The 11,594-nt window shown below is 43.8% G+C and overlaps 1 protein-coding gene across 1 annotated transcript; it reads right to left on the bottom strand.

The window, feature by feature from the left end:
• Positions 1–1,230: 1,230 nt before the first annotated feature.
• On the bottom strand, positions 1,231–11,182 carry LOC108938037 (folylpolyglutamate synthase, mitochondrial-like). Its single transcript, XM_018758312.2, has 15 exons — positions 10,942–11,182; positions 9,908–10,036; positions 9,034–9,087; positions 8,625–8,689; positions 8,135–8,249; positions 6,923–7,000; positions 6,054–6,115; positions 5,542–5,644; positions 5,384–5,461; positions 4,515–4,662; positions 3,950–4,039; positions 3,388–3,538; positions 3,220–3,295; positions 2,669–2,735; positions 1,231–1,722 (listed from the first exon to the last, which is right to left on the bottom strand). Exons 1-15 carry the CDS (start codon positions 11,071–11,073, stop codon positions 1,343–1,345), a joined length of 1,728 nt encoding a protein of 575 aa, XP_018613828.1. The 5' UTR covers positions 11,074–11,182; the 3' UTR covers positions 1,231–1,342.
• Positions 11,183–11,594: the final 412 nt, after the last annotated feature.

The following is an 11,594-nucleotide window of genomic DNA, read 5'->3' as shown; positions in this document are numbered from 1 at the left end:
TGTTGTTAAAGGGTACTGCAGCTAAAAGTGGGAATTAAACCTGCAACCTTTGGGTCCAAAAGCAGTAGCAGCTCTAACCACTACACTACCAGCTCACCTGATATTTACATGTATTCATGATGCTGATGCATTTTTCCAAAGCAGCATACACTGCAAACTTACTTACAATGTTTTACCTTTTTGTACAGCTGAATGTCTATTACTGGAGCAATTCAGGGTCATTACCTTAATCTACAATAGTACTACAGCAGAAGGTGGGGTTCAAGCCCAGAACCTCTAAGTACAGATGCAGTAGCTGTAAATCTTGCACCAGCAAGAGTAATTAAATATCCATGTTTAAGTATTAGTTAAAAATCAGACTGAGTGAACGTACCTGCTGCTACCATGTGTGGGGCACAGAGGTTAATAAGATTAATTTGATTAACCTAAATAAGGGTGAGAAGGAGAAGCACGGTTCTACACCACAGTGGCACACGGAGCCAAAGCAAATACTGATGCTTTATGAACAGTATGTCATAGTATTATAAACAGTACAACGTGCTGAGAATGTAATTAATTGTAATTTTGAATTGTGCCGTATGTTCAATTTCCCAGGGACGGTGGCTGTTATGTATATTTTAGATGGAAAAATCAATGCACAGACAGAACGGAAAACAGCCTGCAAAGCAGGGCGCATTAAAGACATAGTACAGACATGAACAGCTAAAAAGGAAGTAAAGGTTAAGACCTAATGTTCTGGAAAAAAACACGGCTCATTGAGGAAAAAATGAAAAAGAAGAGCAGTGTTAACTGAAATGTATCCATTTCCCTGATGCTTTTCTCCAACGTGATTTATAATGTTAATGCACCTACAATTATTTACCCATTTAAACCACTGAGCGATTTTACTGCAGCAATTTAGGGTGCTATAGCTGGACGCAGGATTCGAACCTTTTGACCACTGGTTCTAAAAGCCACACTTTTAATCAGTATGCTACCCGCTTGCCCACAAACTTTCCATGTAACCTGAGGATGTACCCAAGACACTTTACACCGTTTACTGCTTCAGTGAACTAAAATGTTTTTTTTTTTTTTGAAAATTAGTTTAACAGAAAAGGGCTCCGATCCAGCACAGAAAACTTTATCGCAGATCAGGAACAGCTGAATGTCGATGCGGAGCAACGAGGAGAAAAAGAAAATCATCAAGAGCGGGAAAAAGACCCCACAGGGAATAAATCCCATAAGGCACAGTGATGTTTTTATTGATCATCAAGTGGAGACAGTAATCTGAAAAGGTCATGTTTCAGTGTAAATAGTACCAGGGTATAGCTCCTATGAGAGGGACATCAGGGTGAGTGTCCTGCTAAGAAGCCAAGGACGGTACCAAATGTGTCAATGCCCCGCCCACTAAGTACAGGCTGCCAGTAATGAGAACCTGGATGCTGGCCGCCTCCTGTAGTGCCTGGGCCCTGGCTGCCACCCCAGGCTGCACCGCGGCCACTCGCTGATCCGGCACACCCAGGACCGGGTCTCTTCCTTGGCTGATCCACTGGAGGGCGCTCAGGATGCAGGGGAACACCAGGGAGTCAGTCCTCTGCTCCGCCACCAGGGGAAGCTGGTTCTGGAAGACCAGCTGGTCGTCGGCCAGCCGTCCGCCACGACCACTCAGGGTCCGCCAGCTGCTCTGGCTGTCCAAACAGCGGGTCAGCATGTTCTCCAAGGTCACATTGAAGTTCTGCTGATCTGCAGGAAAAGGCAAGATGAGGCAGCTCTGTCTGAATATCTGATTTATAGAAGGGGGCCATACGGTGCGATTTGTTAATGAACAGTCAAATGATTTCATTGTTGGTGTAAAATATACCGCATTTATTACAAAACAAAATTTAAACACAAACGCATTTCAGCCTCACGCCTTCCTCGGTGTGTACAGACGTTAACAAAATATGCAAACGGGGAACCGACAGTATGAAGTGACTTATAATTTCATGTAACAAGCAAAATCACTGGGCAGAGAGCAGTATAGATTAGAACACCTGATTGGACAAAGGCTGACCAATGAAAAACCAGGTCATGATTTTCCTTTTTACAAGAAATTGTGGGTCAGAGGACATTGATACCTATTTATTTACATTCCATTAATGTCTGTTCCCGTTGAGGAAGGACTGAGGTCGAAACACATTCCTGTTTAAATTACAGTTAAATTGTAATAAATACGGGTACAGGTGCAATCGCTATCCTAAATATACTTTATTTCAGCAATTTGTCAGGATCTAGGAGCCGTTCTTTTCGTAGTCGCTGTGGTGAGCTCATATTGTTTTCCTAATTTCATTGTTGTTTGAAATTTGTTTTATTTTGATTATTTGGTATCAGTGTCTTGCGCACGTTGAACCGACTTGCTGAGAACAAAGTAGAATTGGTTTCATAGCAAACTTATCCTTTGTTATCAACCTGCAGTGAAACATTTCGGACCATGTACCCCCCCCCTTAGCCTTGCACCCCATGATTCCGGGATAGGCTCCAGACCACCGCAACCCTGACCAGGACAAGTGGTCATTTAAAATGGATGGATGGATGGACTTTATTTAATAATGTAATGGAAAGAAGTATGACAACATGGTGAGCACTGCATTGAGACCTCACATGCTCACGCAAGCTGTGAGTAGAACCAGTGACAAAATGCTTCTCCTACCGATGCTGCATGAAGCGACACTTTCTGTGAGGTTGGGGCAGAACACAGCAAAGTCAAAGTGGCACGGCTAGGAGAGGGAATCATAGAGAGAGATTAATATTTGCAGACATGTCATACATCCAGGCCTTTGATGGTCATGGGTAATACATGCCAGTTCCTCTGGACCTCTTTTACATTTATTCATTTATCTGACACATTTGTTCAGATTTATCCATATATACTCTCACACACACACACACACACACACACACACACACACACACACACACACACTTATATAGCACAATTTCTTTATTAATAATATTATTTATTGATTTCGCTAATGCTTTTATCCATAGGGACATGAAATTGTAGGTTTGAACACTACAGTACTTACCTTTTAAGCTACTTATAATATTTACCCATTTACACAGCTGGGTAATTTTTACTCTATCAGTGAAGTGTAAGAGCCTTGATCAAGGGCACTACTCAAGAACAGGGATCCACACCCAGGTCCTTTGATTGCATGGTGACGGTTTCAACCACTACGCCACCTGCTGCTCATTGCTCACCCACAGCAGCTTCAGCAGCGCGCCAGAGTCGCGCTCCCCCGTGGCATTAAACAGCAGCACCCGCACCACTGGACCCCTGAGGATCAGAGGGAGGGTAGACTGTGAACGGGGGGACAGCGGGGTAAGGGATGACACTCCCACCCCTCCACCCCTCGCGACCCCACCAACCCCACTGTCCTCTCCAATGTGGCAGCCTCCTTGCGGAACCAGCGCACGCAGGCCAACACGCTGCCCGTGGTGTGAGCTCCGTCCAGGAAGTAGGTGAGCGGGCCGTGCCTGATGGTGTGGCTACGTCCGGGCCATTCCGTCTCCGCCAGCCCTGGATGGCGTGCCGAGCGACAGTGAAACCCCGGTGTTACTCACTGATGCAGAAAGTCACACATTCATTTATTCATTCATTTCTAATTAAAAAACAAAACACACACACACACACACACACACACACACACACACACACACACACACACACACACACACACAACACTTACGCTGTCATATCTTTTTCCATGACACAATGCTACTTGTCAGGGCAATTAAACTCTGCAGTGTAAATAGTGCCAACTTTTGCTGTGTAAATCAAGTCCATTAATAGACTTTGTTAATAAGAGAAGTACAGAAAACTGCTTGAAAAATATTCAGGATCCTGACTGACAGCTGGCAGGAACTTGTAATCACAAAGTTGCACCCTAACACTAAGAGACGTTCAGTAATCATTTCAGTGTTAACTAACCTTTCATCATCTTGGCGCTGGGATGGAACACGGTTGCCATGGAGACCACAGCACTATCAGCTGAGGGCAAAGGCCACTGGTTATCTCGGACTGCAAATAAACAAATACCAGATAGCAAAGCAAATACTGTACCGTGACTCCCAGAGCCAAAAACTACCCCATGATGTTTATAAAGATTTTTTTTTTCATCACACATAAATAGAACAGTTACTGTATGCAAAACGAACTAAATGCAAATTATATGCAAATCCCTAATTTTTAATATGGAGGGCAAAGAAACACACAGCTAAAGAAAAAAATAAATAAATAAATAAAAAAGCAAAGACACCAACATCTAACATCTCTCAGCACTCAACACATCCAAACCTCATAATTAGAGAGAGGTGTGTCCCCTCCCCCTCCGGCCTTACGCCCTGTGTTACCGGGTAGGCTCCGGTTCCCCGTGACCCCGTATGGGACAAGCGGTTCTGAAAATGTGTGTGTGTGTGTGTGATACACAGGGAACACTTCCACTGCAGCTACCATGAGCCCCACCCACAAAGAGGCCCCTCCCCCAAGTACATACCCAGAATGCCGCGGCGCTGCAGCCAGTTACGACACAGCTGGAGGGCAAGGGTGGCGTTGGAGCGCTGGTGGTGTCCGGCCAGGCCCAGACGCAGCGGCGGCCCTGGAGACTCGTACTCGTCCAGCTCGGGACACACGAGGAGGGGACACTGTGGGGTGCGGGAGGAGCTATGAGCGGGGGCAGACGCAACTCAGGGTCACGGCCGCCCACTCCTTCTACTGAAACATACCTAAGAGGTGGTGACGACAGAACCAGAGCCACGACCCAGCAGTCTCACCCATTAATGACCTTCACATTTCTCATAACAAACTGTATCAATAATTAATAATAGTAACGTTCCGATGCAGGAAAAGTTAGATTTAAACAAACAAAACAGCAAAAAATAAACAAATAAATTGTCTATTTCCATGGTGCTGAGATTGATATATCTGATTTTAAAAAAGCACCAACAGGTATTCAAGTATAATTTGCATGAAAGAACTCAAAATCCCACATTTTCACATTTATAGGCATTTCTTGAAAAACACCAAAGATAACGCAAAGCGTGGGACGGCAGGTGGCACAGCGGTTAGTGCTATTGCCTAGCACTCAAAGCAGCTGTGTCTGAATCCCTGCTCCTGCTGTAAAGCCCTTGATTAAGGTACTTACCCTAAATTCATACAGTGAAAATTAGCCACTCATTTAAATGGGTAAATCACTGTGAGTAGATTAGTATACAAACCTGGTATGGTAAGCTGCTTTGAAGAAAGCTGTTATAAATAATAAATAATACGGCTTCCTCTATAAAACCAGTAAAATGGCAGAGCCAATTATATAATTACTCACACACACACAAACACACACACACACACACACACAGACACTCTTACCCCGATTTCCCGAGCTCTTTCCCGCAGTACCACCATGGGCCCGGGGGGCTGCGCCACTGTGAAGGCTGGGACTCCAGGCTGGGGGATGGGTGGACAAGACTCACAAGTCATCCTTCCAGGTCTATCGCTCTCTCTGTCTCACACTCACACACACTCACCTTAAGAATGCCAGCTTTCTGCCAGGCTATTTTCTCAATGGTATCTCCTAGGATACTAGTGTGGTCGATGCCCAGAGATGAGATTCCACAAACCCACGGCTTCCTAGGAGGAACAAGTCACCCCTTGCATCAGCCCTTGTCACTGTCACACGCCACGGTGATTTTTTTCATGGTATTTTTCAGATGACTGAAACCTGACTATGTACAATATACACGCATGATTACTGACAACTGCCCCTTATTCATACTGAAATGAACCAGTAAAAATTACCTGGTTGTATTACTGGGTGAATCATCCTAAGTACCTTAATACTGTAAGTTGCTTTGGAGAAAAGTATCAGCTAAACAAATGAATGTGAATGTGTTGACTGCCACAAACATAAAGGAGGCTCGAGAGCGTGATGTATTTACAGCTTAGGTGGCGATGCCGAGTTCTTTCAACCCCACTTTTGTGCCCAATTACCGTGGACACGGACCATCCAGGACGAGCATTTCTGTGGGATATTGCTCACCTGATTATATTTGTGCAGTCATAAGCACCGCCGATCCCAACTTCAATCACCGCCACATCAACCTGCCATAGTCACAGGAAAACTCAGAATAAATTAATGTACAATAAACTCCTGAGACTCAGGTTTTCTATTATTGTTCACTGAGGAAAACATGCTTTTAAAAACTTAAAAAAAGAAAGTAAATAATTTTTATTGGATCTCAAGAGGATAGACAAAGTCACCTTTATTGTCAGGCATGAAAATCTGAAGAAAAAAATACACACACACACACACACACACACACACACACACACACACACACACACACACACACACAAAAAGCAGCCACACTGGGCATCTGCCATTTGTTAGCCAACCATGACAAAATCCAGAATCATGGTCAACACTGGGGCATTCATTCAAAAAAGAAAATCACCCTTTTACGGAGCATGACCAGACTGTTTAATAACATCACACCACATACAAGCTTCTCTCACACAGCCAGTTCCTGACAATCAGCTACTAAAAGAAAATCTCCTAAAACAAATTCTATTATCATAACCATTAACTAATTACAGTAAATGAAATGATGAAAAAAATTTGTTCCTAAAAGACAAAAATTTCACCCAATTTATAACTAAGGATGCAAAATCTCTGCCTTAACACTTAAAGGCAGAAAAAAAATCTCATTCAGAACCAGAACTGTACAGACCTTTAAATCCAGGTTTAAGACTTACATGTTCAAAATTGCTCATGCATAGCACATTTGTGTGATTACTTCTCCCCGCACCTAATTTCTCCCTCAACACTTATTACAATTATTATTGACGCTATATTTTTTGGCACAGTGCTTCACCATTCTTGGGCTGTGGGTTCACCACACCATTCACCTTCTCTTGAAGGAAGACATGGAAGGCCAGCAGGGTGAGGAAGCGGAAGTAGGAAGGCATGCTGCCACCATAGGCATCCTAGAGTCCAAAACACACACACACACACACACACACACACACACACACAGTTCAGTGGACCATGAATCACATTGTCCTTAAAGTGAGGCCAAATGCTGATCCCTAATGCAAAACCTCACGGATGCCATCAGTGGCTGAGACACTGGGTGCAAAGAAGCCACATGGCCAGTTAGTCGAGCGTGCCATCACATGACACACAAAAGGTCTTCTCGTTAGCGTGACCTTTCATGTGAAAAGTGAACTACAAAATTGTGCAAAACAGAATTAATTTTACTCCTAACAATGCATTTGAAACTTAGGATGTGTGTTATCTGTATTTCCTTTAGCTTTATTAACTAAATAGCAATACTTTATTCTTGTAGTTTATACCCAAACACTCCCTCTGAAAAAACAGTATACAGATGGCCCAAGGTATCTTTTTTGCTGCTAAACACAATGAATGAAATTCATATTATACTTGCTTGATTCCTCTTCAGATAGTAGACAGTAAGTGTTTCAGGACATAGGTAAACAACGGTACAGGATCATGTATATTTTTAGGTTGCTATTTTGTTGCTGTGACCCAGTGTTGCAAAAAAAAAATATATATATACACATTTTTAATTTTGTATTACCACCATTACAACACCAATATAAAGTCAGTAAAATGTAGAGTAAGAAACAGAATTAATAGCTGTTCCCCACCTCAATTTTAAACATATGTGTTTAAAAGGGGCAGCAGATGGCATAGTGGTTATAGCTGTCACCTTGCTGTCAAAGTTCCAGGTTCAAATCCCTCCTCCTGCTATACAACCCTTGATCAAGTTACTTACCCTGAATTGATACAGTAAAAATTACCAGGTGAGTAAATAATATAAGAAACTTAGTGTCCCAGCCTAAAATTTCAAGCTGCTTTGGAGAAAAGCATTATCTAAACAACATAATAACAACAACAGCATGACACATATTAATAATGGTACCGGAATCCGTTGTGTGACTTCAAATGTATGTATACATTACAGTGTCCATCCAGGATGTTCTATACGTGCATTAGGCGCTTCCTCTAATTTGCATATTGGAAATGCAACTGTACACAATAGACACTTACTGCCATGAGAACAAAGGTTCCTCCCGGCCCCACCATAACAAACCGACCTTGGACTCGTCCAGTTGGCCGTAAACACTCCAGAAATATTTGGTGAAGAGCTCCTTGCCGATTGGCTGCCCGTCAATTCGAACCCGCTCCCTCACTTGTACGAGATGGGGGGAACTGCATGGAAACAAAAGAAATGGAACCCAACACCAACTGTGAACTGCGTAATCCGAGGACAGCAGTCATACACACCTACAGACGATAAATAAATAAACTTGCAGAAGTTTAATCTCAGAAGTTGGAGCGCAAGGAATAACGATGCATTACTCATTAATTATCCGCCATCCACACATAACTGTTAATTATTAGCTCGACGAGAGGACGGCGATCCAAAGTCCACCACGCAGCAGTGATGTCCCAACACACTCAGCGCTACCAGCAGATGACTGTTTTAATATCTTCATAACTGAAAGGAACTGTGAGTGAGATCAGTGAACTACAGTAATAAACACCTGTGACACCTGACTCACTGCCCCGTCACACCACGTTTACCTGTAAAATCCAGTGCGGAACCCATAATTCCTGAGGATCCTCTCAGTAAAAGCACACGTGGAACCCTGGAGAATCACACTGGCATGAGAATCACAGTCTGAGGTCACACAGCAGCACTCATGCTGAAGATATAGACACAGCAGGTGGCGTAGCGGTTAGAGCTCTCACAGCTCTCTCATAGATCAAGGTACTTACCCTAAAATGATACAGTAAAAATTACCCAGCTGTATAAATGGGTAAATCACTGTAAATAGAGTAGTACAAACCTCACACTTTATTATTATTGTTGTTAATAATAATAATAATAATAATAATGAGCCACAGGCAGAGCATTTAAAGGAAGGATCTTCTACTTGTCATATAAATTAGTGACATATTAATAATACATTTTCAGACTAACGACACTAACCTTTCCCTTTGTTCCTGCCACGTGAATGATGTTGAGGCTGTCAAGGTCCTCCACCTGCAGAACAGACCCAAGACCATCATCACAGACACTGTGACTATATATTAACTATTATTATTACTTTGCAGCTTTTTAGCTAGTATTAAAATTATACCCACTCAAGAAACCTCTTAAGAGAGAGTATAGCTAAAAGTCTATGGTTTATTATTATATATAACATTTATAATAATGAACTGTTACAAATTATAATCGTTAAATAATTCAGTGTTATAACTGACAATACTTAATGAATCCCTTAGTCTAGAGTGTAATGCCAGGGTCCTTCAAGGGACTCAAACCAGCAACCTTCAGGTTATGGAAGGGTTGTTAGACTCAGTGGCATTTGCTGTACTGCTGCGATGTCAGAGTGAGTGTTGCCTGTGTGATGTTCAGTGTTGACGCTCAAAAAGGCCACACCCCTCGCTTCTCGGGCCGAGAACACGTGCCTGAAGCAGACCATGTCAACGTCCGTCGGGACGGAGTACACCGCCCGTGAAACACCCTTGTTGCGTTATTTGGATTGCGGTACGACTGCAGATAGGTGCGATGTGGCCTGGTGTGCAGTCGGAAGGTTGTTAGTTCAAATCCCTCTTGTGCACGTAGTGCCCTCGATAGTTCAAAACTTCCCAGTTGTATAAATGAGTAAATCGTGGTAAAGCTGATGAGGAAATACGAGACAGTACAGAATGTTTGAGGCCACGACCACAGCCACACCCCCACAGTGACAGGTGAAGGAGCACCAGGTACAGCCAGCAATCCTGACGTCACACAGGTCAGCCTCAGGACCACACACACTGCTGAGTCACCCAGTGGTCAGGACCAAAGGCAGGGGTCGTACCGTGAGTCCGGATCGCCGCAGGAAGTCCCGCATGGCCTGCAGCTGGACCTGCGGCTGGCTCCGCCCCTCACACGTGTGCTCAAGCGCGCTCGCGTTGGTCTGCAGCGAATTGAGCGCGCGCACGGCATCCTGCGCGCGCGCGCACACACACACACACACACACACACATATAAGTGTCACTGCACGTTCAGAATAAATCTAAGACGTTTTTTTTTTTAGCTCCTTACAGAGTCACTTGTACCAGTTTAGAGTAAATGCTTAATTTGCATATATATTATTCAGAGCAGAGACATCGATACCAATCCAATGTTGAACTGAATATTGTGCAACACAAAAAAAAAAAGTGTTTTAAGGAGGGTTTTCTGCGGTTACATGATGAAGAAACGTTTAAAGAATGCCAGCAGATTTCCAAACGTCAAAAACGTAATAAAAGGTATTGTCATTTACCCTAATTTTACTGTACTTTTACTGTGAGAGATAGTGTTATCACAGTCTCGTCATCAGTATCTGCCAGTGTTTCGTCGCCGCAAAAACAAATCAAACGTAAATAACGGGAATGACAAGAAACCTGCGCTCGAAATCAATCAGTCGATCAGTCATAGTCATTGATTAATCATTCAGTCAATTTTTCTTCTTTTTTTTTTTTTTTCCCAAAGGATCAGAATGGATTACCAGCCCATCAGCCTGGTGTCTGGTTCCACACACTACTATCCAACTCTACAGGCAAAAATTTCTCCGTTCACCATTTCCAACAATTAAAATCTTTCTTCAATAAATAAATCCTATAAAACGATCTAAATCTAAAATAAAACAAGAAATATCAGTAAAATCACCTAAAAACTGCGTGACAGGACCTCAAAGGTCATCATTCAGTCAATACGATCAATGATCAGTCAGTCAGCAGGGCGAACTCAGCTATTATGTCGAGGCCCCCCCAGCGGACAGACTCCCAGGGCGCGTGAAAGAGCAGTTAGCGCGTGCGTCAATCATGCGCCACTCAATCGTTTGTCAGTAACAGGTCCCACCGCACGCACCTGGTACTCCATCCTGTGCGCTCGCGCGGCTTTCGTGCTCAGGCTCAGGATCCTCGCGGCTAAAAACACGCGTCGGACACTGGCGCGAGGACGAGCTGCGTGGACACGGAGCGAGCGCAGCGGGTGCGCCATCGCGCGAGCCGACGGGCGCCGGAGTATTGGCGAGATGCCTGAGAGGAAGTTGAGCCTTTAGCCTAGGGAATTAAATAAGTTTTTGCGGTGAACGTGGAGCTATTTTGGATGTACAGATTCGGGCGCGTTCGTCTTTTCAGTATTTTTACGGTGGTGCTGGAAACGACACAACGGTCGGTCTTAATCGTTTACTTGGGCGGCAGAAATGTATGTTGCATATATTATGTATTACATGGAGAAATAGTGAATAACTCCCATCTACACGTGACAACTGGTGCTTATTATTATGACACTATTTACGCGCTGGGAATGTCGAGAGGAAGGGCGTCTCGTGCGATCGCATTCCGCTCTGGGATTGGCGCGAAGCCTCGCCCCCTAAAAAAAAAAAAATGAAACCACTTCCGCTCAGGTGAACACCTCGCCTTCCCCTTTTACGTGCACGTGCGAGTTACAGGGCAGGGTGGAGATTTCTGATTGGCCCCCTTTACCGCAGTAATTAATCACTGAGTCTTAGGTCTCGT

Source organism: Scleropages formosus, chromosome 17, assembly GCF_900964775.1.
Source record: "Scleropages formosus chromosome 17, fSclFor1.1, whole genome shotgun sequence".
NCBI classification, from domain to species: domain Eukaryota; kingdom Metazoa; phylum Chordata; class Actinopteri; order Osteoglossiformes; family Osteoglossidae; genus Scleropages; species Scleropages formosus.
This window is presented reverse-complemented; position numbering and strand designations above follow the sequence as displayed.

Excerpts from the sequence above, each read along its gene's own strand:
- LOC108938037 (XM_018758312.2), bottom strand. The coding sequence starts at position 11,073 with ATGGCGCACCCGCTGCGCTCGCTCCGTGTCCACGCAGCTCGTCCTCGC. Across the intron at positions 10,037-10,941 it reads CGCACAGGATGGAGTACCAG|GATGCCGTGCGCGCGCTCAA; the intron begins GTGCGTGCGGTG and ends GCGCGCGCGCAG. Across the intron at positions 8,250-8,624 it reads TTCCGCACTGGATTTTACAG|TTCCCCCCATCTCGTACAAG; the intron begins GTAAACGTGGTG and ends GTTTCCATGCAG.